We start from the raw sequence: 27,589 nt of genomic DNA, 5'->3' as shown, positions 1-27,589 counted from the left end.
GAATCATGTCGGAATCATGTGCTACCAAGCGGACCAATCACAGTGCTTACGGTCTGCGTAGGCACTGCCGCGTAGTACATTTTTTGGAGAGGTGCGCGTCAACCTACGAGATTTTACGCAGAAGTATAAATTGGGATTAAGTAAGCCTGGATTTCCCTTTAGCGACACTGATGAAACATCCCCCAGAAGCCAACCTGCCAGTGGGAAAAGAGTGAGTCAAAAGGCTGATGGGTATATAAAGAGTAAGTAAGAAGCCTTGAGAAGCCTAATGGCCCATAGGAGCAGGAGCCTCTCCCCTGGTTCCATAGCGCGAGGCGGCTTGATGTACACCCCATGGACATGACGCTGGTATGTCGCAGGGTCTTACCCCCAACCCAACCCTTAATGCTGAGTGCCAAGCAGGGAGGCATCGAGTTCCATTTTTTAGTCTTTGGTATGATTCGGCCAGGGATCGAACTCACAACCTCCCAATCTCAGGGCGGACACTCTAACCACAAGGCCACTGAGCTGGGGGTTCACCATAACATGGGAAACATAATGATCACATAAAGCCTGCAGGTCACACCTGCAAAGGTGAACCACATCTGCCAACGACCCTCTCAGCCCCGTCCACACATGCTCCCTGAATCAGACAGGAAGCCAACAGGGAAACCAGCTGACACACAGAGAGAGAGAGAGAGTCATCACAAAAGCCTGAGCAGGAGCAGTCCTCTCCTTTGTAGTGTTGTGTAGCTGTTCATGTTTTCCTGTTGTATTCCTTCTGTGACTGTTCCCACTTTTACTTTCTGTATTGTTTATGTGATTCTGTCATTTCGCGCTGCAGAACAGGAGCCTGCTGTAAACCAGTTTTAACCGAGTCAGACCAGTCTAAATGTAACACATTTGAACACATCTGTAATGTGACCTCTAAAATAGGAAAGAAAGAAAAGCTGATCCCTAATCCAACGATGCTGTCTGGCACATTACACCATGCTACACAGCACACACGCGCACACACACACGCACGCACGCACGCTTGACTTTGCTACAATCCTACATTTGACCTGATATTCACTATTCACAAGTCAATATTTTGTTCCATTAAAACATTTAAATATACCGTACTTGATTGTGGTGCTTGTTTCACTGAAAAAAAAAACTGTTTTATTGTAATAATTTTGTCAATATTCCATTGTAATGTAGTTTCCCAGGGGGCTAGACTATGACTTATGATCCACACACATCACATTAATTTCCATGCATTTCACTCCATGACATCAGAGCATGATTTACATAAAAGTATTGAGATATCTCCAGATAGGGTTTCTCCCTGAGATAGGGTTAATAGCGGGCTGCGAGAAAGCGGTTATATAACATTCCTGTCGTGCATTTCTACCATCCGCACCAATGGGAATCTCAATAATATGGTCCAAGTCCTTCCATTTGCTATATACCTAACAGTAAAGTGTGTTTTGGGGAGACATGTTTTTAAAAAATAAAACATTCTTGCACAACCTAAAAGCTTCTGAAGTGTTGGTGGATAAACATACTATAACCTCTACTTAAAAATGGCTCGCAACCTTCTCACAATTCTTCCGCCGAGTCGCTAGCTACACCCTTTCTCTAGCTGTGGGATATGAACAATCAAGCGTGGTTGAGAGACGTCCCATTGGCTCCGTTCAGAAGCCTCATTTTAAAGGCTACATAAAACTTATTTTTTTAAAGCAGCTGTTAACCGCATCAAATCCACCTAAAAAGAACTGTTCCTGTGCCACATCGGACACAATCGTTTAAGTTTCGCCTTGCGTGGAGAACCGCCGTCGATTAGGGAGAAGTCGACCAGAGGGAGGTGGAAATTGGAGGACAGACTTATTGTAATTCGTGGAACGTGTGTTTGATGTAATTTCTTATTTCAATGGAATACAATGAGGCCGTCCTCCGACTCCTACCTCCATCAGATCAGCCCCCCCACTGAAGTCGATATATTCTCATGAAATCAAGTGGGCCTGCTGCAAGCTCGGCATACTTCATAACCTGCAAAATGTTAACACAACTGGAGACACGTCATTTTCAGGGCAGCGACGTTACAATCGCTAGCAGAGGAGCGAAGCGGTTAAATACGAACGAATCGCTCAAAACATTCTGTATATTTAATGCTAATTAACTTCCAGTCCCACTCACTTTATAACGTTGCTGCCGGTCTCCAAAAAAGGCAAACGCCTCCAATTATGTTCTCACCTGCGCTTTATGACGCAGGGACCTTAATAGCGCATTGCGTCGGCGCTGTGAAACGGCGCTGTGAAACGGCGGCTGTGCTGGACCTCACGTCCAGCGCAGTGCACATTCCGCCTATCAAGTGAACCCCCCCCCCCACCCTTTGAGACAGCATGGCGACCAGCATATGGTCCGACCCAACTAGCACACCCCCTTTCCTTTGTTTCTTTCTCATTTCATTTCCCTGACAGAAACATTCACGTACTTGAGGTAACGAATCTCGGGATTGAGACAGGAACTCCAAAGCGGGTCAAACACGCAAATATTTATTTATTTTCCCGTTACGAGGAACTTCTTCCCGTTGTTTAAATTTAAAAATAAATAAATCTAATATTGCAAAAATGTGCCGGCCGTACGCCTGCTCCTTCGTCCTGGTCTCTTGTTGCAGTTTCAGATTGACTCTATCCCGGGGGGGGGGGGGGAGTGCCGGGAACACTCTCCACAGTTCAAGGTCTCGGCAGCGTCCGTTACTATCCTCGCAGCAAGAGTGAGGCCTGCTGGGTTTCCTAAAGCCTTGGGCTCAGTTAAAGCCCAGGCCCACTCCCTTGGGTCTCTGCGTGGCCCGTATGGGCTCCGTGATGCCTCTGCCCTCGGGTCCCAGGCCCATGCCGGGGCTCCAGCCCATGCTCTGCAGCATGCGGTTCCCCAAGTTATTGTCCGGGATGGGAACCACGCTCTCTCCTACCACTCCTTGTATGGAGAGAGAGAGAAAAGGAAAGAAAGAAAGAGAGAGACATTACAAACATGAGAGAAGTAGAGAGAGATAGGTTTTGTGTGTGTGTGTGTGTGCTTGCAAGGGAACACAGAGGAAGGGGGGATAAGAGAGAAAGAGGTAACAAGAAGGAAACAAGATAAGAGGGAGAGGAGGAGGAATGAGAAATTAAAGGAGAGGGGGAAGAGGGATAGAGAGTTAAAGAGGAGCAGATTTACTTGATTAAGGCTTACGGGCCTTATTCATTAGGCTCAGTGAGGGCTGAGTGACAGAGCAGCAGGCCCTGTGAAACATACAGCACTTAACCTCTGACCCTCCGGTGGTCCAGCCCCCCCCCCATGAATAATGACCTCTGCTGTGCACCACTGTGCTACGCTGCACCCTCTGGAAAAATGTACTCTGGGAAATTAAACGTGAGGCACATGCTCACGCAGTACGCACGGTCACAGCAGGTACAGAGAAGCATACAGAAGCTGTGATTGGCTTAGGGCTTAAAGGGATAGTTCGATGTTAGGTCTCGTTTTCCACTTAGCTGTGGAGTGTCGTTGGCTCAATGACAGATCATGTTCTGTAAAAATAAAACGATGTGTCCCTCCCCCCCTGACCCTTCTCTCCCATCCCTCTCCCCTCTACCCACCTCACTCACGAGATGGCCTCCACCCCCATCCCGGAAAGCCATGTTTTACATTCATTTTGCATGGAGGCATGTTGGAAGACGTATTGGAAGACGGGAGGGAGTGATGGGTATGGTAACAGAGGGAATGATGGGTAATAGAGGGAGTGATGGGTATGGTAACAGAGAGAGTGATGGGTAACAGAGAGAGTGATGGGTAACAGAGAGAGTGATGGGTAACAGAGGGAGTGATGGGTAACAGAGAGAGTGATGGGTAACAGAGGGAGTGATGGGTAACAGAGAGAGTGATGGGTAACAGAGGGAGTGATGGGTAACAGAGGGAGTGATGGGTAACAGAGGGAGTGATGGGTAACAGAGGGAGTGATGGGTAATAGAGGGAGTGATGGGTAACAGCGGGAGTGATGGGTAACAGAGGGAGTGATGGGTAACAGAGGGAGTGATGGGTAACAGAGAGAATGATGGGTAACAGAGAGAGTGATGGGTAACAGAGAGAGTGATGGGTATGGTAACAGAGAGAGTGATGGGTAACAGAGAGAGTGATGGGTAACAGAGGGAGTGATGGGTAACAGAGGGAGTGATGGGTAACAGAGGGAGTGATGGGTAACAGAGGGAATGATGGGTAACAGAGGGAGTGATGGGTAACAGAGGGAATGATGGGTAACAGAGGGAGTGATGGGTAACAGAGGGAATGATGGGTAACAGAGGGAGTGATGGGTAACAGAGGGAGTGATGGGTAACAGAGGGAGTGATGGGTAACAGAGGGAGTGATGGGTAACAGAGGGAGTGATGGGTAACAGAGGGAGTGATGGGTAACAGAGAGAGTGATGGGTAACAGAGAGAGTGATGGGTAACAGAGGGAGTGATGGGGAACAGAGGCAGTGATGGGTAACAGAGAGAGTGATGGGTAACAGAGGGAAAGATGGGTAACAGAGGGAGTGATGGGTAACAGAGAGAGTGATGGGTAACAGAGAGAGTGATGGGTAACAGAGAGAGTGATGGGTAACAGAGAGAGTGATGGGTAACAGAGAGAGTGATGGGTAACAGAGGGAGTGATGGGGAACAGAGGCAGTGATGGGTAACAGAGAGAGTGATGGGTAACAGAGAGAGTGATGGGTAACAGAGAGAGTGATGGGTAACAGAGAGAGTGATGGGTAACAGAGAGAATGATGGGTAACAGAGAGAGTGATGGGTAACAGAGAGAGTGATGGGTAACAGAGAGAGTGATGGGTAACAGAGGGAGTGATGGGTAACAGAGGGAATGATGGGTAACAGAGAGAGTGATGGGTAACAGAGGGAGTGATGGGTAACAGAGAGAGTGATGGGTAACAGAGGGAGTGATGGGTAACAGAGGGAGTGATGGGTAACAGAGAGAGTGATGGGTAACAGAGAGAGTGATGGGTAACAGAGAGAGTGATGGGTAACAGAGAGAATGATGGGTAACAGAGTGAGTGATGGGTAACAGAGAGAGTGATGGGTAACAGAGAGAGTGATGGGTAACAGAGAGAGTGATGGGTAACAGAGGGAGTAATGGGTAACAGAGGGAGTGATGGGTAACAGAGGGAATGATGGGTAACAGAGGGAATGATGGGTAACAGAGAGAGTGATGGGTATGGTAACAGAGAGAGTGATGGGTAACAGAGGGAGTAATGGGTAACAGAGGGAGTGATGGGTAACAGAGGGAATGATGGGTAACAGAGGGAATGATGGGTAACAGAGAGAGTGATGGGTATGGTAACAGAGAGAGTGATGGGTAACAGAGGGAATGATGGGTAACAGAGAGAGTGATGGGTAACAGAGGGAGTGATGGGTAACAGAGGGAGTGATGGGTAACAGAGGGAGTGATGGGTAACAGAGGGAGTGATGGGTAACAGTGAGAGTGATGGGTAACAGAGGGAGTGATGGGTAACAGAGGGAGTGATGGGTAACAGAGAGAGTGATGGGTAACAGAGGGAGTGATGGGTAACAGAGAGAGTGATGGGTAACAGAGAGAGTGATGGGTAACAGAGAGAGTGATGGGTAACAGAGGGAGTAATGGGTAGCAGAGGGAGTGATGGGTAACAGAGGGAATGATGGGTAACAGAGGGAATGATGGGTAACAGAGAGAGTGATGGGTAACAGAGGGAGTGATGGGTAACAGAGGGAGTGATGGGTAACAGAGGGAGTGATGGGTAACAGAGGGAGTGATGGGTAACAGAGAGAGTGATGGGTAACAGAGAGAGAGTGATGGGTAACAGAGGGAGTGATGGGTAACAGAGAGAGTGATGGGTAACAGAGGGAGTGATGGGTAACAGAGGGAATGATGGGTAACAGAGGGAATGATGGGTAACAGAGAGAGTGATGGGTAACAGAGGGAGTGATGGGTAACAGAGGGAGTGATAGGTAACAGAGGGAGTGATGGGTAACAGAGGGAGTGATGGGTAACAGAGGGAATGATGGGTAACAGAGGGAATGATGGGTAACAGAGAGAGTGATGGGTATGGTAACAGAGAGAGTGATGGGTAACAGAGAGAGTGATGGGTAACAGAGGGAGTGATGGGTAACAGAGGGAGTGATGGGTAACAGAGGGAGTGATGGGTAACAGAGGGAGTGATGGGTAACAGAGGGAATGATGGGTAACAGAGGGAATGATGGGTAACAGAGGGAATGATGGGTAACAGAGGGAATGATGGGTAACAGAGGGAATGATGGGTAACAGAGAGAGTGATGGGTATGGTAACAGAGAGAGTGATGGGTAACAGAGGGAGTGATGGGTAACAGAGGGAGTGATGGGTAACAGAGGGAGTGATGGGTAACAGAGGGAATGATGGGTAACAGAGGGAATGATGGGTAACAGCAGGAATGATGGGTAACAGAGAGAGTGATGGGTATGGTAACAGAGAGAATGATGGGTAACAGAGAGAGTGATGGGTAACAGAGGGAGTGATGGGTAACAGAGGGAGTGATGGGTAACAGAGAGTGATGGGTAACAGAGAGAGTGATGGGTAACAGAGGGAATGATGGGTAACAGAGAGAGTGATGGGTAACAGAGAGAGTGATGGGTAACAATGGGAGTGATGGGTAAAAGAGGGAGTGATGGGTAACAGAGAGAGTGATGGGTAACAGAGAGAGTGATGGGTAACAGAGAGAGTGATGGGTAACAGAGGGAATGATGGGTAACAGAGAGAGTGATGGGTAACAGAGGGAGTGATGGGTAACAGAGGGAGTGATGGGTAACAGAGAGAGTGATGGGTAACAGAGGGAGTAATGGGTAACAGAGGGAGTGATGGGTAACAGAGGGAATGATGGGTAACAGAGGGAGTGATGGGTAACAGAGGGAGTGATGGGTAACAGAGGGAATGATGGGTAACAGAGGGAATGATGGGTAACAGAGGGAATGATGGGTAACAGAGGGAATGATGGGTAACAGAGGGAATGATGGGTAACAGAGAGAGTGATGGGTATGGTAACAGAGAGAGTGATGGGTAACAGAGAGAGTGATGGGTAACAGAGGGAGTGATGGGTAACAGAGGGAGTGATGGGTAACAGAGGGAATGATGGGTAACAGAGGGAATGATGGGTAACAGGGGGAATGATGGGTAACAGAGAGAGTGATGGGTATGGTAACAGAGAGTGATGGGTAACAGAGAGAGTGATGGGTAACAGAGGGAGTGATAGGTAACAGAGGGAGTGATGGGTAACAGAGAGAGTGATGGGTAACAGAGGGAGTGATGGGTAACAGAGGGAGTGATGGGTAACAGAGGGAGTGATGGGTAACAGAGGGAGTGATGGGTAACAGAGTAGAAGTGGAGAGAGAGAAAGAAAGAAAGAAAGAAGGAGACACAGAGAGAGAGAGAGAGGAACAGGTGAGGTTACCTGTTGGGGCAGGGGCGCTGAGAGGGGCTGCTTTGCGTCTCCTCTTGACGTCGCCTGTGCACAAAGACCCCAGGTGGCCACTCGTCTGTCTACAGCGGCAAAACAAAAAACACACACATCGCTATGGCAACCACACTAAATCGTTATATTTTTTTTTTTACCCTAGAATTTACCAATGTCTATGTGGTTTCTGAGAGACTACTATATCCAATTATGAAGTACTACTAAAGTTTAAATACTGAAATAATAAGTGCGAATGACCTTTAAGGAAACAATGTATAAAAAGGACATTATTGCAGAGCCATCTCATCACCTGCCATGTTTCTAGTCGAATATATGTAGCTATGTTACCTTAGGATACCCTTATGCCTTCTGATTCATTTGGTCAATGTAAGCCAGTGGGATATAAGAGTTGACTTGACATTCCCTATGATTAACTTGCTTGGGAAGGCAGGACTTTTAATATATATGTTACGGTACATGTGGGAATACAGTACATTGTGAAAAATAGGGTTAGGGTTAGGTGCTACGTCGACTTGGTACATGCTGGCATGTCTAACCCTAACCCTAATCCTATCCCTAACCCTAACCCTAACCTTAACCGTAGCACCCTAGCACCTAACCCTAACCCTAGTTTTCCCACATGTACCATAACATATATATATACAGTGATGCTTGAAAGTATGTGAACCCCTTGTGCAATTATAGATTTCTTTAGTTGTTACAATGAAATCTTTATTTAATCAGAACCAGTCTTTTTTTATTTTACTTAACAGGTTTATATTTACCAATGTCACATGTTGGTTTAGAGGGAATCATGCGTGTAGTAGAAAAAAAGAATTATAAAGAAATGAGTGCAGGTGCAAAAATAAGTGAACCCGAAGTTCCATTGGTTAAATCAAGTAGGTAAGTAGAATCCGGTGAGTAAATAATTGGGTACCAAATGAACCAGTTCAACCAGAAGCAGAGATCTTTAGGAAAGAGTCAGGACTCTGATAGAGATAAGAAACCTGGTCAGTTTTGTGTTATCCATAAAGGTAAATCCAAAACACACCATGCTGAGAGAAGGAGATCTCTGAGGACATCAGGAAGAGGTTAGAAAGAGCACATCAGCCTGCGGAAGGCTATTTAAAATTTGAACTCCATTAGTCCACTGTGAGGCAAATCATTTACAAATGGATAGCATTTAATATGACAGCAACTCGGCCTAGAAGTGGACACCCTTCCAAAATATCCCAATGAGCCACAAGAAAAATAACAAATCAGGTAAAAACCAACCCAAACATAATATTTAGAGATTTGCAGACCTCCCTTGCTGCATCTCAGGTAACTGTGCATACTTCAACAATAAGAAGAACACTGAATCAAAATGGCATTTGTGGGAGAGTTGCTAGGAAGAAGCCTCTGCTGTCAAAAAATAACCAAACTGCCCTTCTTAACTTTGCCGGAGACTATCTGGACATGCCTGAAAGTTTCTGGAAGTCCATTCTCTGGACAGATGAGTCCAAAATTGACTGACATTTTGGTCACAATCAAATATACAATGTTTGGTGATAACTAGGGCTGGGACGACGCGTCGACTTGCGTAATGTGCGTCGGTGCAACGCAAATAAACAACATGGCTGCGACCAGTTACGAGCGACGTGTCATTGATTTTCAACAACGCTTAACTCGCGCTTTTATTTTGAAGACGCGAAAACGAAACCGGAAGTCTATAATATCAGAATGTGCCTCTTGTTGTCTTTCAGAGTCAGAGAACAATTATATTACTTGGCAGTAGGTAGTCATCACTCAATGCTCGTCTCATTTACAGAACAGCATGGTTTGCTTGCACTGTTTGATCGCGTCATAAAAAATGAACGTTGGCGAACATTCACACGGAACACGGAATGGCCGAACTCCGACTGTGCTGTAAAGTGGGTGGAGTATGGACTCCGCACATGCGATAGTATGTATACTAGTATACTAGATAGTAGTATAATCATGCGAGCTTTTATCGACCGGAGATCTCCGACACAGTCGTACATCAATGGAGCGGTTAAGGCTTCTCTGAACCTGGCCGATCATTCGGTGCATCCCTACTCTCAAGTATTGTGATTTTCTGTCGTTTTTCTTTTCCCTGTCAGTGTCCCTGTTAGACATGCCATCATTATGAACAGCTAAGATACTGTAACTTGTTGACCTCCTAACTGTCTCTCGCGACGCGCCCGCCCCACACTTTGAGAAACACTGACCTATAATAATAATAATAATAATAATAATAACCAGGGGCCGGATTCACCAAGCGTTTTTAAGAACAAATTTGTTCTTAAGAACAACATTTGTTCTTAAGACAAAACTTAAGAAGATTTGGTATTCCCGAAGAAAATCTTATCTTAACTTTAGTTTTTTCTTAACTTTCTTCTTAAGATTTTTCCTAAGATAGAACTTAAGAACAAATGAGATTCTCCAAAACAAAGTTCTTAGATTTCTTCTCAAATGTCTTCTTAACTTTAAGAGAAGCTCTCACCTGTCTTAAAGCAGCTAAAGTGAAAGGTAAGTCTTACTTGAACAATTTTGTATTGCATTTATTTGATTTTATTAATATTTAGTTTAGCCCTAGACAATGTGTTAACACATATTGTTAATTCAAGTTGGTCAGAGTACTTTTGTGTGAATGTTTTGTGTGAATGTGTGAATGTCTATCACATGTTTGTATGTTTGAGATATAACTGAAATGGGCCTTTCAGCCTGTGTCACATGTAGGCCTATTCCTAGATTACACCACAATGTACTCAGAAAGTAAATCAAGGAGGCAGTTGTTGTATTTGATGTATACTACTTAATTAATCATTACGAACATGTTATTTAAGTAGGCCAAGTAACTGAAACAATGTCCTTACTATTATTTAATTTATATTCACATTTTAGATGGAAGTTCTTCATAAGTTCAAAAGAGAGAGAGAGAGAGACACACAGCTGTAAAAATCACAGTTCAAAATCTAAGAACTTCTTAAGTGAGAAAACGAAGAAGTTCCTAAGACATAAGACAATTCTTAAGAAAAAAATGGTGAATAGCGTTTAAGAACATTCTTAGGAACATCTTATCTTTTTTCTTAAGAATTGTCTTAAGAATTATCTTAAGAACACTTTGGTGAATCCGGCAGGAGGCAGGCGGGGGGAGAGAGGAGGGGGGGGGGGAGAGGAGCGTGGGAGGGGGAGAGCAGAGAGAGGGGGAGAATGTTATATTGTTACTGAGATCGTTATTGTTACTGAGAGGTATAGTTACGGTATTCCGGTTAGAATTTCACTCGAATTGCACTAATTAGAGGATTTTATGTTGGTATTTATTTTGGTATTCCTCCTGAAAATGACTTGAACTTGCCTACTGCATTACTTGCATTTTTCCTTTTATTTGAAGTTAACTTTTATATTTTATAATATTATATTTTATGTTGGACTGTAAGAAAGAGAGGATATTTTTTGTTGTGGAATATTGCCCTGCAGTGCAGAAGCCTAACTTATATATTTGTACAAGAATAATTGAATAAAATACTGAAATGTTAATAGGGCTGGGTTCAAAAAATCGATTTCCCGATTCTGAATCGATCTTCATTGAATGAGCGATTATCGATTCATAAATCCCGAGATCGATCTTTCATTTTTTTTTTGTCATTTTTTTTTTTTCTGCTTGCAGCTTCAACCCACAACGAGATCTCGTGGCCAGATCTCGCGCTACAATAATTTATCATATCTCACGCAACGACCAGGCTTAAAGGCAGATGTCTGGGTGCATTTTGGATGTAAAAATGATGACGATAGAGATGAGCAGGACAAAAGCAAAGCCATATGCAAGCTGTGCGCAGTGGAGGTTACATTTAGTGGAAACACCACAAATCTACGGAACCACTTATTGAGGCATCACCCTGACGTGAAACAAGGAAAAGCGGATCCGAAAGAAGCCTCGCTGATAAAGACGTTTGGTTGCAAATTACAATCAAATTCTCCGCGTGCCCAACAAATGACTACAGCGTCGTCAGTGTCGTTAGTGTACTAGAACCACGCTACGTGTTACCGACACGCAAACAGTTGAGTGAAGTGATCGTCCCAGACATGTCCGCGCAGGTGAAACGTGACATCGCAACTTCACTCCAGCCAGCAGAGAGAGTTGCCATAACGTGTGACAGCTGGACATCCAGAGCGATGGACTCGTACCTGACAATCACTTGCCACTTTATCAGCGAGGCTTGTTTCGGATCCTCTTTTCCATGTTTCACGTCAGGGTGATGCCTCAATAAGTGGTTCCGTAGATTTGTGGTGTTTCCACTAACTTATTGTTACTGTATACTACAGTATTTTAATAATCATTGATTTTCCAATTATGTTTATTCCTGAATAAAATCTTCCAATCTCCAAAAAGTGAGAAAGCAGTAATGAAGGGATTTAGTTTCATGGACATTATGGTTTACAATGTGTTTTTTTGTTCCCCAAAATACCCTCATCTATTGCACTATTTTCATTTGAGTTTTGCACATTTTTATTTTGTATATATATATATATATATATATATATATATATTATGCAAATAAGCTATTTGAGACAGTCCTGAGGGATATGTGATGTCTTGTTTACCGATAGGCTATGTTTGTAGCCCCTTTATTTACACTGGAGTACAGCACGTAAAGCACGTTAAAAGCACGTAAAGCACGTTAAAAAGCACTTTTTGTAGTGTCTGATTTAGCAAAATGTTGGTCAATGATGTTCATTTATGTTCCAATAAGAAGTACATTCATGTAACTGCTTTGGAGTCAATTCTTAATGTAAACATTGATATGTTTAACAATGCTACATGTTATAGGGTTCCTTGAACCATTTATAGCATTAGTTCTGAGAATCTCTTCATATTCAAGGAAAATTGATATTGTAACTAAATCGAATCGGAATCGAATCGAATCGAATCGTGAATCGAATCGAATCGGGAGCTGTGAATCGGAATCGAATCGTTTTGGGAAATCAGTGGCGATACCCAGCCCTAAATGTTAATAAGAGAAGTTTTTGACATTTATTTGGGGAAAATTAAGTGATACATTAATCGAACAGTAAAAATAATAATCGTTAGACTAATAAAAATAATCGCTAGATTAATCGTTAGAAAAATAGTCGTTTGGGACAGCCCTAGTGATAACCCAACACTGCCTACCACCAAAAGAACCTTATCCCAACAGTCAAGCATGGTGGTGGGAATGTAATGATCTGGGGCTGCCTTTCCTCCTCTGGACCTGGCCGACTCCACATAATTAAGGGAACCATGAATTTTGAGGTATACCAGGATATTTTTGAACAGAACCATCAGTCAAGGAGCTAAAACTGGGCTGAATATAGCCCAGTTAATAGCTCATAACCACTGTAACAAACATTGTTAAGTCCTGCATCATCTCAGGCCCCTTCCCATCTCCAGGTATGCCCAAATACAGTTGAATTCGAGGCCTCCACCTCTGGTTACAGGGATACTGCTGGCCAAAAAAACAACCTAACCCTTTTTGCGAGAGACAAGTTTCACCCAAACAGGTATGGTGCCTGCCTGCTGTCAATGTCAATGTCAATGTCCATGGACCTAGCTGTTCAGCCCTGGACCTGGCCGGAGCCTAGAGGGCCTTGATGTGGGGTGAGTCCGATCCGGTTTTGTGCGTGTACTCTCATGTTGGCCTACTTTGTATTGATGAGCTGATGATCTTTCATTGTGTGTGCGTGTATGTATGTATGTGGCTGTAAGTCACAAGTTTATATTCTACGGATGTTGTTCAGTGCTGTATGCGCGTTCCCGGTTCCATGTGTACTCTACTCTTGTGTACTTCATATTCGATGAGCTGATTATCTCTCGTGTACTTCATATTCGGTGCATCTCTAGTAAATATAAACATGTTGTGTCAGATAACAAATTGTGGTTCTGATTAAATAAAGATTTCATGATAAAAACAAAAAAAATCTATAGGGGTTCACATACTTTGAAGCATCAGTATATACACATACATACACATTTTCTGTTTAAACAATGACTACTGAAGTCTTGGGATAACTGGACACATTTTCTAATTATTTGCAGAACACAAGTGTTTCCTACCTGCTGGCTGTCTTCACTGAGCAGCTTCTCCGATGCCCTCTATCTGCCCACTACAGAGGGAGGGAGAGAGGGAGGGAGGAGCGAGGGGGGGAGGGAGGGAGAGGGGGAGGGGGGGTAGAGAGAGGGGAAAAAAAGCAGTGTGAATACCGCATCAATTAGCAGAGGGAAGGTTACATGTCAGCAAAAATGAAACGCAACAACACGTCTGTTTCGAAATCAACCAAGGTCATTACAGCATCAACTGGATACCTTATGGTTTCTTTACAGAGTACTGAATCTGCATTTACAGTATTTCTTAACTCTCCTATCCTGAGCACAGAATCTTCACCTTCAATATAACGTATGATGGGAGTAGCACAGGTGTGTCTTACCTGTCCGTGCTCCCGTCTAGACCCTGGACTGAACCACGGGCTGTGAGGAGAAGAGCAGTTTGGTTAAGATGTCGTTCCTTCATTACGGAGAGAGGAGAGAGACAATCTTCTTAAGAATAGACAAAGCCGCTTTTGTGAAATGCATGGTTTGTTTAAGGAGAAGGAAGGGAAGGAGGTGGTGGTGGAGTTGAAATTATGTGTGTGTGTGTGTGTGTGTGTGTGTGTGTGTGTGTGTGTGAGTGTGTGTTTTTGCACGTGTGTGTGTTCTGTCTAGGGCCCACATTTCTCAACAGTAAGGGGCGCTCACTCGTGGGGGTGGTGGGGGTGTTCCTGGGGGTGCTGCCCCAGCCTGTCATTGTAGCCCTGCCCGGGGGTGCAGCCCTGCAGTCCCCCATAACGAGAGGAGCAGCCCCCCCCCCCGTGGAGACGGCTCAGCCTGGCCTGGAACCCTGGGGACAGGAGGAGGAAGAGAAGAAGAAGAACACTGCGTCAGAACGAGCGCCTCGTAAGAGGGGGTGCGGCTTCTATGATATAGAATGGTTAGATGACCGTGTCATAAGCATATCCAGCTAATGTGTAAGATTTGTTTACAGGCCACTGTGCAGCGGACGCCCCCTTCTGGCCATATGAGATATCACAACAAATCTTGAGAAAAAGAAAGAGTGTGTGGGTGTCAGGAACCATTTCTGTCCAGCAGCCCCAACTTACTTAAATATAGCCACTCCCTTGGGATCAGTGAACATTCCTTGATCACTACCGATTTATCCTGGGGCCATTTAGCGATACAGTACAAGCCAAAGGTTTGGACACACCTTCTCATTCAATGCGTTTCCTTTATTTTCATGACTATTTACATTGTAGATTCTCACTGAAGGAATCAAAACTATGAATGAACACATATGGAATTATGTACTTAACAAAAAAGTGTGAAATAACTCTAAATATATTATTTTAGATTCCTCAAAGTAGCCACCCTTTGCTTTTTTGATAGCGCTGCAAACCCTTGGTGTTCTCTCAATGAGCTTCATGAGGTAGTCACCTGAAATGGTTTTCACTTCACAGGTGTGCCTTGTCAGGGTTCATTAGTGGAATTTCTTGCCTTATTAATGGGGTTGGGACCATCAGTTGTGTTGTGCAGAAGTCAGGTTGATACACAGACGACAGCCCTATTGGACAACTGTTAGAATTCATATTATGGCAAGAACCAATCAGCTAAGTAAAGAGAAACGAGTGGCCATCATTACTTTAAGAAATGAAGGTCAGTCAGTCCGGAAAACCCTAACCCAAGTGCAGTCGCAAAAACCATCAAGCGCTACAACGAAACTGGCTCACATGAGGACCGCCCCAGGAAAGGAAGACATATGGGGCTTTTCCACTAGAGGGCTGACCCGGGTCAGCCCGGGCTGGCCTGCTTCTTTGGCGCTTTTCCATTTGTCGGCCTGGGTCGGGTCAGGCTGGGTCGGGTCGCTTCTTTAGCTACCCATCGAGGGCAGGAACCTTTTTTGAGACCCGGAACCTTTTTGCCAGGCTGCGTGTGACGTATGACGCTGCACACCGTTGATTGGTCAATGGAAATCGTCATCCCATGTTCATAGATTTTTTCGCTAACCGCCATCTTTAAATACCACATTCGCTCTTGGAAAATGTCACTACAGTTTCTGTAATAGCTTATTAATAAAGATTCGAAAAATTATGCTGACCATCGTATTATCTTAGTTTAATGTCATTTCAATGCATCATAGAACTTTTATTTACAACAAGCATAACACAAAAATCACTATTATGCACCATCTTTGCCCGTGAATAACACCGGCTGTGAAGGTGGTACAAACACAATGCCCGTGAATAACACCGGCTGTGAAGGTGGTACAAACACAATACTCCTTTGCTAACTTCACCATCGGTATACGGTCATTTTAACCACCGCGCTGACACCCCGAGAAGTTATGCTTTTAACCGTAAACTCAATGAACCGGGAGTTCACCCGCTGCTGCTCGCAGCACCGCGCCTGCTGGTTGAAACTCTCGTTGACAGCGGGGCGAGAGAATCGTTTTAACAGGGAATTCGCTCCGCGCTGTGTCGACCGTGATAGGAGTGTAGGATCGACACCATTCAAATGGTTTTGGATTCCCTGTCCTCTCCCCTATCCGGACACGTTTGAATTGTTATCCTAACCCACGGTAACTCACAGTTATTAACCCGCAAAGGGCACCGTCTTTGCCCGTGAATAACACCGGCTATGGAGGTGGTACAATCACAATACTCCTTTGCTAACTCCACCATCGGTATACGGTCATTTTGAGCCCTGAACCACCGCGCTGACACCCCGAGAAGTTATGCTTTTAACCGTAAACTCAATGAACCGGGAGTTCACCCGCTGCTGCAAGCGTATCTATAACGAACGCGGAGATTGAATGAGCCCCGCGTCAGTCAGCCTTTCCGTAGAAATACATCGCACCGTTATATATCTAACGTTACATGTTTTAAGGCTGATCTGTGCATGATAGTGCTGCATTATGTTGATCTATTTATATCGATCTATTCTTGCCAATTCCTTATTAACAGTGGAAAGGGGGATGGCTAAAACACTTGTCTACTCAACGTGTCAGGAGAAATAAAAATAGAATTGTGTCGGCATTTCCCTGGTTGCGAGATCTAAACTAGTCTACTAGAACTGAAAGCGGCAAGTTACAGGCACTTAACATTACATGTTGTAAGGCTGATCTGTGCACGATAGTGCTGCATTTTGACAATATTCTTATCGCATTTCCCCCTGCTGATCTGTATAGCGGGGGGAATCTTATGACACTGTTATGACGCGTAACTCCACCTACTATCTGCTGCTCCTCCTACTCGTTCCTGGTCTCTTGTGTATAGTGGAAAAGCGCCAATATCCAGAACTGTTCAAAAGCGTGCCGAAGCGAACTGAGCCGAGACGAGCCGGGCCGTATCGTGGAAAAACGCCACAAGAGTCACCTCTGCTGCTGAGGATAAGTTCATCCGAGTCACCAGCCTCAGAAATCGCAGGTAAACAGCAGCTCAGATTAGAGACCAGATGAATGCCACACAGAGTTCTAGCAGCAGACACGTCTCTAGAACAACTGTTAAGAGGAGACTGCGCGAATCAGGCCTTCATGGTCAAATAGCTGCTAGGAAACCACTGCTAAGGAGAGGCAACAAGCAGAAGAGATTTGTTTGGGCCAAGAAACGGACATTAGACCAGTGGAAATCTGTGCTTTGGTCTGATGACTCCAAATTTGAGATCTTTGGTTCCAACCGCCGTGTCTTTGTGCGACGCAGAAAAGGTCAACGGATGGATTCTACATGCCTGGTTCCCACTGTGAAGCATGGAGGAGGAGGTGTGATGGTGTGGGGGTGCTTTGTTGGTGACACTGTTGGGGATTTATTCAAAATTGAAGGCATACTGAACCAGCATGGCTACCACAGCATCCTGCAGCGACATGCCATCCCATCCGGTTTGCGTTTAGTTGGACCATCATTTATTTTTCAACAGGACAATGACCCCAAACACACATCCAGGCTGTGTAAGGGCTATTTGACCAAGAAGGAGAGTGATGGAGTGCTGCGCCAGATTACCTGGCCTCCACAGTGACCGGACCTGAACCCAATCGAGATGGTTTGGGATGAGCTGGACCGCAGAGTGAAGGCAAAAGGGCCAACAAGTGCTAAGCATCTCTGGGAACTCCTTCAAGACTGTTGGAAAACCATTTCAGGTGACTACCTCTTGAAGCTCATCAAGAGAATGCCAAGAGTGTGCAAAGCAGTAATCAGAGCAAAGGGTGGCTACTTTGAAGAAACTAGAATATAAGACATGTTTTCAGTTATTTCACACTTTTTTGTTAACTACATAATTCCACATGTGTTCATTCATAGTTTTGATGCCTTCAGTGAGAATCTACAATGTAAATAGTCATGAAAATAAAGGAAACGCATTGAATGAGAAGGTGTGTCCAAACTTTTGGCCTGTACTGTATATTAAAGGTCAAATATACATACTAGATCTGGAAGGATTTGAGGCCCGTTCTCAAGTCTTAGAAAGTTGATTCCTTGCTTCCTCTCTTCCGTCCATCCCTCGCTTCCTTCTCAAAAAGCATCGGAGGGGATCTAAGGAAGAAGAACCCTCGATATTCTCATCCAACGCAGGTGAGGACGGAGGAGAAGACAAGAGGAATCGATTTTCTAACAATTGAGAACAGGACCTAAGACTCAACAACAAATACACACCCAAACACACAGACGAACACACACTCACACTCACCACGCCCACACCCACCCCCACACACACACACACACACAGAGAAACACACACACTTGCAGTTCCTACCCCTCTGCACCCCCGAGCTCATGAGGGGGAAGGAGCCAGTGAGGATGCTGTTGAACACCGGGTCCACCAGGTCCAGCTCCTCCCCAGCCTCCCGCTCCCACCAGGGCACCACCCCCGCCACGCCGCACGCCCCGCCCGGCTCGCCCTCGTAGAACCAGTCGCTCTGCTCGTCGTCCGCTAGGAGAGAGTCAGGGGGGTGAAGGGTCAGAGGTCAAGGGGGGGGTCGTTTTTTTTAATGTTTTGTAAAAGGTAAACAGGTGTTGTGGGCGTGTGTGATTGTAATGTTGACAGAACACACTCACTCCTGCCAAATACTAAGGGGGAAAAACAGAAAGCTGTTAAAAGTCGATTGTTTCTGTACCTTGTCTGCCCTCGTCGTTGGTGTAAAGTCCACCATCGCTGCTGTTGCTTACACTGCTCGTCTCACTGAGAGAGAGAGAGGGGGAGAGAGAGAGAGAGAGCAAGAGAGAGATAGAGAGCAAAGGGTAAAGGACCGCTTTACACACTATTCTTATCATCTAGTCATCACATAATCAAAACTCTCTCAAGAGAGCCTTGCATTGGGGAGAGGAGCCTTGAAAACAAGGCCTTGAAAACAATGCCTCCTCTCCAAGCATCAAGCCTGAACCTCTTCCCAATTTAGGCTGCATTTACACTGCAGCTCTTAATGCCTAGTTCCGATTTAGTGCCTATATTGGCGCTTTTCCCCTACAGGGCCAACCCGGGTCGACCCGGGTCGGCTCTGGTCTTTAGCCTTTCTCCACTGCCAAAAGTACCCGTGCCATCTTTAGTACCCGTGCCGAAAATAGTTCTTGTTCGGGATGGGTAGCGAAAGGTACGAAAGGTACTTTTTTGCCAGGCTGCGTGTGACGTGTGACGCTGCACACCGTTGATTGGTCAATGGAAATCGTCATCCCATGTTCATAGACTTCATCGCTAACCGCCATCTTTAAATACCACAACAGATTTCGCTCTCGGAAAATGTCACTTACTGTTTCTGTAATAACTTATTAATAAAGATTAGAAAGATTATGATAACCATCGTATTATCTTAGTTTAATGTCATTTCAATGCATCATAGAACTTTTATTTACAACAAGCATAACAAAAAAATGATTTTTTTGTGTGTCTGTGTATTTGCCTTGGTATTCGGCTGCCATCTTTTTCTCCAAGGCTGCAATTCTCTTTTATATCAGCAGAGGTAGCAAGGGGACACATACTGTGCTCAATCTTCAGGCTTCAGTGCTGAATTAGATACAATGGATAAGACTGATATTTGTAACATAATGTGTTTATATATAGGCTATATATAGCAATAGGGATACATACGATATGTATATGTACAGACAGTTATGAAAATTATAAACTGTACAGTATGTCTCCCAATCCCTTCAGATTTGTTGGAGCTGAGGGGTTTTTACCCAAGTTCCATACAATAGTGATACGATATTATGATATGTGTAGCCTATGTACAGTTATGAATGATACCGAGTCGTATCAAGTTGTGTGGTGCATGCATAGCTACCGCAGCAAAGTAATTGCAGTAGCCTACGTTTGATTATGCCTGTACTCATCAACGAATATTATATAACGAACAGATATTTATAATATTGTATATAATGTATTTTTTGTATATCACTGTAGACCACTGTGGACCACCTCAGGCCACCAGTAATAACCATAATTGTGGATTACTATTTACAATTAGTAGTCTCCTAATCTCGCTACAGTTTGAGCGAGACTGTAACTACTTTTGTTTCAGCCCATTCTTGCCTATAGACAACTGTACAATCATTCATGTTGAGTTTATTCACCCAATAAAGTAAAGTAATACTGCCCTTCACCTTATTATCAGATGTTCAGTTATTATGATTAGACCTGTGTCGGCAATGATAATAATACACAACAGGCAAGACGGTTGTAGCCTACATAGATATACAGTACGCAGATTAATATTTGTAGATTCTTTTTCGAACATTAGATAGTTGATTTTGGCAACATTGTAGTAGCCAATTGCAGAGTCAGTGTATTAATTATTTTGTTTGTTTGAATCCTCACTGTGTTCATGTTATAACATTACATGTGGGACCGATGTATGATATGTGTAATGGAAATTTAACCATACGGTCCTCAGGTGAGACAGGAAAACCAACAAGATGGAACACAGTATTTACTCGTTAATAAAGTATAAGGTTTAATCAAAATAGTTTGCAAAGTATTGACTTCTTAAACAACAGTACACAACAGAAGTGTCATGAGAGCTGTCCTGGCAAGAGGCCCTGAATTCCCGCTCTCACGGCCATTTTATACTGGACTGGATGCACAAGGTCAGCCGGCCCCCCTTCGAGGGTGGCGTGATTTACAGACAATGAGCTGGTGTGTACCTTATCTTTCTCAGTACTAGCAGATGGGCACACTATCTTGTCAAGTGGCAGATTTAACCCGGCCTACCTGGCAGAGTGAGCACATTCTGTACTGAGAAGTAAGGTAAGAAGTAATCAGAACACAATATCCAAACTTGCATTCATGTAGAACTCCAGAGCAGTTAGATCAGATAACATACTGTTAACCTTTTAGTCTATGACGTTAGTACAGGAACAAATCAACTTAGGATATACTGATTATACACAGGAATGTCAGGAAGACACCTCAGAGCATTTTTTGCCATTACATATGGCAGAGGTGTGGTTTGTATCAGTCTCGCACGCCTGTCTCGTTCTAGCTAGTCAACTCGTGTTCCAAATACAGATGACTCAATAAGACATATGCGCTCTCGCTGCGGGCTACATTTGATTATGTAATAATAACGAACGGATATTTATAATATTGTATTGTATTTTTTGTTTATAATGTTGTTGTATAATGTTTTTTCTAAGTGGGGCAGTCCCACTCATATGTGACGTAATATAGTCGAGTTGCACAGAACTCGCAAACGGGAAAGGGTTGAAAAAAGCGTTCAAAGTTGTTCAGAGCAAAAAATCTGATTTCCTTTTTTTGTCATCAGACGCAACTTGAAGTTTTGAAGTACCCACTCGTTATTTTTTCGAGCAGTTTTACGATAGTTAAATACGTGTACGTAATCAGCAAAATAAGCGTATTTTTAGCCTGATTTCTCCCGAGAAAATCCTCCTTTGTGGGAGGGGAGAAACTAATTCCAGGTTTTTTTCATTGGTCGATGGACGTGGCTACGAGAGGAGGCGCTATTTGTTTACTCCACTAAGACTCGTAAGGTAAGATCTTCTATGTATGTACATAGCGCTTTTGTTCGTTAAGTTAGTTGTTAGTTACTAGTTGAAACCAGTGTGTTCGTGTATTTAGGCATTTCTTTATTATTACCCACTAGCAACTAACTGAAACCACATTGTTCAGTCTGCAAGCTGAGCCACCTTTGTTTGTTAGCATGCTAGCATTGTTGTAGCTCGGTAGTCTGTCTACGTTGTAAGTACGGTTAGTATGTCAACGTTGTAAAAGTTGTTTGTAAGACTCGTGTTCAGTGTGTAATACTGGAATACTGTAACATGTCAAGTGTAATAGATTACAGAAATGTTAAAAGTTTAAAAACATGTGTGAGCACCTCAAGCGAAAAGCATCCTGGAGCTCTTTGTGAAGACAGCCGCAAGATACCGTAAGTCACCATTGTATTTCTGTTCACTTTTCCGTCCGTGTATGAGTGAAAAATGGATAGCTACTAGCTAATGTTACACAAGCAATGTAGCTCACCACAGTTTGTATGTCTTGTCTTCTGGTGTTAGTAACGTTATCTATGTAGCTGGCTAGCTACGGTAGCCTATTGTCATTGTGGTGCTCGCACCTACTGTACGTTATCTAGCTCGTAGCTCGCATGCTACGTTAGCATCAATTTAGCTAATCATAACATAGCAGCGAGAGTAACGTTAGCTAGCTATGTAGCTACTAGCTAGCTATGTGTTGTGGTGATGGACAGACTTCTAAATGGCCATGTTGGCATTCAAGTTGGCTAAACATAGCAGTGAGGTGGAAATTAAGGGGCCTACACATGATAAGATTGTTTTATTTTTATTTTTATCGAACAGTAAAAAAAAAATCGTTAGACTAATCGATAAATTAGTCGTTAGACTAATAGAAAAAATAATCGCTAGATTAATCGTTAGAAAAATTGTCGTTTGGGACAGCCCTACTGAGCACTACACTATTTCCAGCACAAGACATCAGCAAATTACTCTTAGTTATTCTCATTCTGATTGATGAATTGTTTGGATCATTAAAAGAATAACAGTTACAACTACCTTAATGCCTCCATAATAATAAGCTGGCTAATTAGCTACAGTAATAACATTGCTAGGTGATAATGTTAGCAATAGCCAGCTATGTACTGTAAACTTCTCTTTGAAAAGTCTATCTGACCCAGTGACTAAAGCCCAATGCACACGGCCCCGATTTTGTCGCACCGCCGAATTCGATTCCATTGTTTTGAATGAGACAATGCACACGGCGTGCGATGCGATTTTATCGCACGACAACATTCGATTCTCCATTCACACCAATTGAAATAATTCAAAGAATTGAGAATCGAATGTTCGGCGGTGCGACAAAATCGGGGCCGTGTGCATTGGGCTTAACACTAATGTTTGCACACTGATTGTACTTTGCACATCTTGTCGCACTATTGTTCTGCTGTAGTGCGACTACCATCACTTATTCTTATCACTTATCATTACTTACTTTACTTATTTACTTATTATTGTGACTATGTACCTTGTTGAAGAACCAAAGCGAAAGATTTTTATTCTTGTGTACTGTAAAATAAATTCTGATTCTGATTGAAGACTTTTTTGTATCATTAAAAGACTAACAATAACAGTTACAACAACCATAAATAATAATAATAAGCTGGGTAATTAGCTTAGGTAATACCGTGCTAGGTAATAATGTTATAGCTGTATAACCCAGTGACTAACACTGACAGGTATTGACAGCTGATAGCTGTCAATCTAGAGGGGGAGTGGTTGGGGGTGGGGTTAACCAGCAATTGTTACCGCCCATTACATGCCGGTGTGAAGGTGTGAAAAAGTACGAAATCTTTAAAGGACGTTTTCTCAGGATTTAGTTTTCAGGGTAACAAGTTTCAAATACTCATGTCGTCTTACATTTTTCCCGATGTCTATGTATGACGCATCATTTGAAAGCTTACAATCTGTAGTTTAAGCATATGTAGAAAACAGAAAAATGACTTTGCCTACTTGATGATCATTCCACCACATCACGACACATATAGTTTTCATTTTATTGGACTGATATAGTGAAGACAGACAGGAAAGTAAGGAGAAGAAGGGCCGACATAATATGTGTGCACGACCACGGTGCTAGACCACTGGACCACCTCAGGCCACCAGTATATTGATAATTGATAATAAGATATTGATCATGTATTTCGCTGCATTATCACGTATGACGTGCGTTGTGCATTGAATGACACTATTTACAGCGCTGTCAATTTTCAAATAATGCAATAGGCTATAGGCTATATATGAATTCACAGAAACACAGAAATTACATCAAATAAAATGATGTCGGCGATTCCCTGGTTGCGATATCTATAGAACCTGAGCGGGACGTGTGTGGTGTGTATCAGTCTCGCGCGCCTGTCTCGTTCCAGTGAGGCAACTCGTGTTACAAATACAGCTGCGGGCAATGCGCGATGCAAAACAGCTGTGTTTATATCACAACATTTACATTTGATAAGTATTTGTATAGATATGTCAGATGGATATTTGTACTACTTTTCCAAATGCCGGTAGGCCCTAGATTCCTCTGTTACTCCCTTTCATGTATCAATGTATCTTTGACCAACAGATTATTTATTAATCATCACAAATAGAAACACGCAGAGCATGTATTTGACAAATAAACGTGTAGGCTAAGAACTAGTTTCTAAAGTGAGTTACAATCACTTGATGTAATGGTTGATGCATGGGGGAGGGTCATCTTATTCTCAATTAACGCTTTTTGATCGTTTCCGATCAACAAACAAAGGATGCTAATTCATCCAACAAGCCCTTCAAACCATCCCCCCACACCTCCCACCAGAAAGGTTGTACTCAGTTGTACTCAACTCTCTCAATTCTCGCAGCAGTAGTAATGAAAGTCATTGCAGTAGCCTACATTTGATTATGTAATCATTAACGAATATTATATAACGAACGGATATTTATAATAGACCTACAGTATATAATGTATTATTATTTTTTCTGAGCAGTCCCACTCAGAATTTTTCATTTTATTGGACAGATCTAGTGAAGTCGATCACTCGTGTGAAATGACGTGCGTTGTGCATTGAATGACACTATTTACAGCGCTGTCAATTTTCAAATAATGCAATAGGATATACAGTATATATGAATTTACAGAAACACATCATCATGAATGGAAACAGGTAAGAGCGTGTATTTGACAAATAAAGTGTGCGTGTGTTGTGGTGACCACCACGTAAATAGGCTACAAACCACCCAGGCAGGAGAGAGAAAGAGTTTAGGGGCAGAGGGGAGCCAAGCGGGTTTCAAAGCTTACAAGCTTACAGCGGTCGCCGGGGCTGACAGGCTGATGTTACGGCCGGCATGAAGTTTACGACAAATAAACACGACAGGCTTGTGCATCTCTGTGAAGCTCATAATTATAATAACACAATATTGCAATATTTATTACTATTGTTTTTGTATAATAATAATCAACCATCATTCGTTAGTAATGAAAACTCCCGCAGTCCCGATCAATCTCCTCTCCACTTTACACATTACATAACCAAGATTTCTTTTGACATCACAACAATGTCAACACAATCACAACAGAATCTTATTTTATCCAATCAGGTTTAATATTTTGATTATGACTTCATGTCTTTCAACATTGTCACACTTTTCATAACACACATTAGCGGCATCAAAAATGATGGGCTGGGCGTGCGAGGGAGCGTGCTTATTCTGGCAGATTGTGAAATATTAAAATCAATAACATTCTGATTGATTTATGATTCTGTACTCTTTCTCTCCTTTCTTTCGTGTATTTTCTTTCAGCTCTTTTCACTAATATAGGTGAAACTTACTATAACAGGTTGCGGCACATGAACGCTCCGTGCAGGTACGCGCTCCTGTGAGATCATTCAAGTTTCAAGTTTATTTGTCATTATACCAAATACAATTATATAATGTAATAAAAATAAAAAGAATGAACATATTCAGCCATTCCATATAATCACATATAACAGTGGTTCTCAACCTTTTTTGGGCCAGCGCCCCCCTGTCCATTATCCAGGCCTCTTACATCAAAATCTTACATCATTTTGCCCCCATCAAAAAAAGTAGGCTTATTTTCTTCCCTAAATATTAATGTTGACTAATATTCTGTGTTATATAATTTAAAAAGCATGTCACTGAATGCCAGATTGGATTTAACTGGGCAGTTGGAATATCATTATCATTAGTTTACCAGAGAGCAGAAAAGCCATGTGAATGTGAATAAAAATGCTGTTTCTGAGTGTTAAACAAACTCAGACAACATCAGAGAATACAAACAGACTGCTACGGAACAGCAGCAATTTCACACATGTACGATGCAGAACAAACAGTAGGCTGCAGAACTGTACATTACAACTAACATTGTTAGTTTTTTTAAGTGTGCTGGTGTTGCATTTCTCCAAATTGCTGTTTTATGATGCTAATATTTATTCATTTTTGATTGGACTTTGGGGGGGGGGGGGGGGTGGTGTCACAATATGGCGGAAAAAGCTAGGGGGCTATTATTTTAGTATTCTATGGTATTATTTTCATAAACTGACCACTTCGAATTTCTCATATCAAAACATATCAAAACATAACAAAGTTCCAAAGTTCAGAGCTCTGCGCTCTGGGAGCGCTCAGAGATGGGCGCTCTGACTGAAAACACGGTTTTGTCCGAGCGAACTGACCGTTCGTGCATTTACGAACGTACCCGTAATAACACTGCTGACAGCTGATCAATACAAAAGACGCTGCAGCTGATGCGTTCGTTTCCAGGATGTGACGGCTGCACCAGATCGCCGCACATTGTGGCAGTGGCAAGCACACTTGCAACACACCTTTCCTCTGTTCATTCAGTTAGTTTGTAACATTTATGTTTCAGTACACATCACCACCACCCCATAACAAACAGACCTTGGTTTTGTTTTACACATGGTCATTCCTTTATTAGCATTATTGATCACATGTTTCTAAATTGAGTGCACACATTTTAGTTAACATGGTTTTATCATTTTGCTGTAATTGATCACCACCTTCTGTCTTTTTTCTCCATAGTCCACATGTGTCTCACCGGGAGTTGTCCGCCACCTCCTTTGGCTAGGCAAAGAGTGAGCGGCCATTTTGGACCCTACTAAATACAGAGGGTGGGGGTGGTGGACTGTACCATCTCCCGGGAGACTACAGGGGGAGGGATTAGTTTAATTTAACTGTTTATATTATTTATCTAACATTAGCATTATGTATGCAAGTAATTCAAATGGCATAAATGTATGTTGCATGGGTTGGTTACTTGTGTTAGATTGTTTTGAATATAGTTGTTCATTTGTGTATAACTTAATTGATTGATCCCCTGCTTGATTTAAATGTACCTGGCTAGGTCTATATATACCTTGAGGTCATCAGTGTCAGGAGGCTCTTGTTCTGTTCAGTTATCCGTTAATTTGGGCCCGTCCATTATGTTATTTATTTTCCTTTGTAACCCACTGTTGGTTTTTGTTAACCCTGTATTATTTTTGGGTAAATAAAAACCCTTAATTTTCACATTTTCCCTGTGTCCTCGTGCCTATACTTGCTCGGTCCATCACAAGTGGTGTCAGAAGTGGGGTTGTGCAAGTAGAGGACACAGGTACGTTTTTTTTCTAAAGTTTTTTCCCCTGCCTCTTACTCTGGAAATGTCAAGGCGTGGGAGAAGCAATAGAGGGGGTGCTGGCCAAGAGCAAATGGCCGAAGCGGAAGAAAATGGAGGTGCCATGGAGCCTGAATACGAGGACGACGGCAACCCATCGAGAGAACCAACCATTGCAGACCTGACTAGCATACTTCGGGCCCACAGGGCGCAGCGACACAGCCGGGAGAATCAATGGGAAGCTGAGGCAGCACGGCAAGAGCAGAGGTTTAAAGCACTACAGCAACACTTCAGTCTCCTACAGCTAGAGGTTCAAGCACGGACTTCTCCAGTTCCTTTACCACCTAGTGGGGAGCAAAGTCCGCTAAGAGTGAGATCCACAGACCAGGTATGTGACCCTGCACAAGACGGTGGGGGCCCTGGAGCCAGCCAGCAAGATGGCAGC

General features: G+C 43.3%; 1 protein-coding gene across 1 annotated transcript in view; it reads right to left on the bottom strand.

Annotated features, from left to right (window-relative positions):
- Positions 1 to 2,426: 2,426 nt before the first annotated feature.
- gpatch2 (G patch domain containing 2) overlaps positions 2,427 to 27,589 on the bottom strand; it is a 47,815-nt gene continuing 22,652 nt past the window's right edge. The window contains exons 4-10 of the mRNA XM_080534291.1: positions 18,629 to 18,693; positions 18,268 to 18,444; positions 14,230 to 14,371; positions 13,923 to 13,962; positions 13,552 to 13,601; positions 7,452 to 7,540; positions 2,427 to 2,943 (exon numbers count right to left, since the gene is read on the bottom strand). Of these exons, the coding sequence (XP_080390417.1) occupies positions 2,774 to 2,943; positions 7,452 to 7,540; positions 13,552 to 13,601; positions 13,923 to 13,962; positions 14,230 to 14,371; positions 18,268 to 18,444; positions 18,629 to 18,693 (733 nt within the window). The 3' untranslated portion in view covers positions 2,427 to 2,773. The remainder of the gene's footprint in view (positions 2,944 to 7,451; positions 7,541 to 13,551; positions 13,602 to 13,922; positions 13,963 to 14,229; positions 14,372 to 18,267; positions 18,445 to 18,628; positions 18,694 to 27,589) is intronic.

The sequence above is a fragment of the Nansenia antarctica genome (genome assembly GCF_963989245.1).
Source record: "Nansenia antarctica genome assembly, chromosome: 6".
NCBI lineage: Eukaryota > Metazoa > Chordata > Actinopteri > Argentiniformes > Microstomatidae > Nansenia > Nansenia antarctica.
This window is presented reverse-complemented; position numbering and strand designations above follow the sequence as displayed.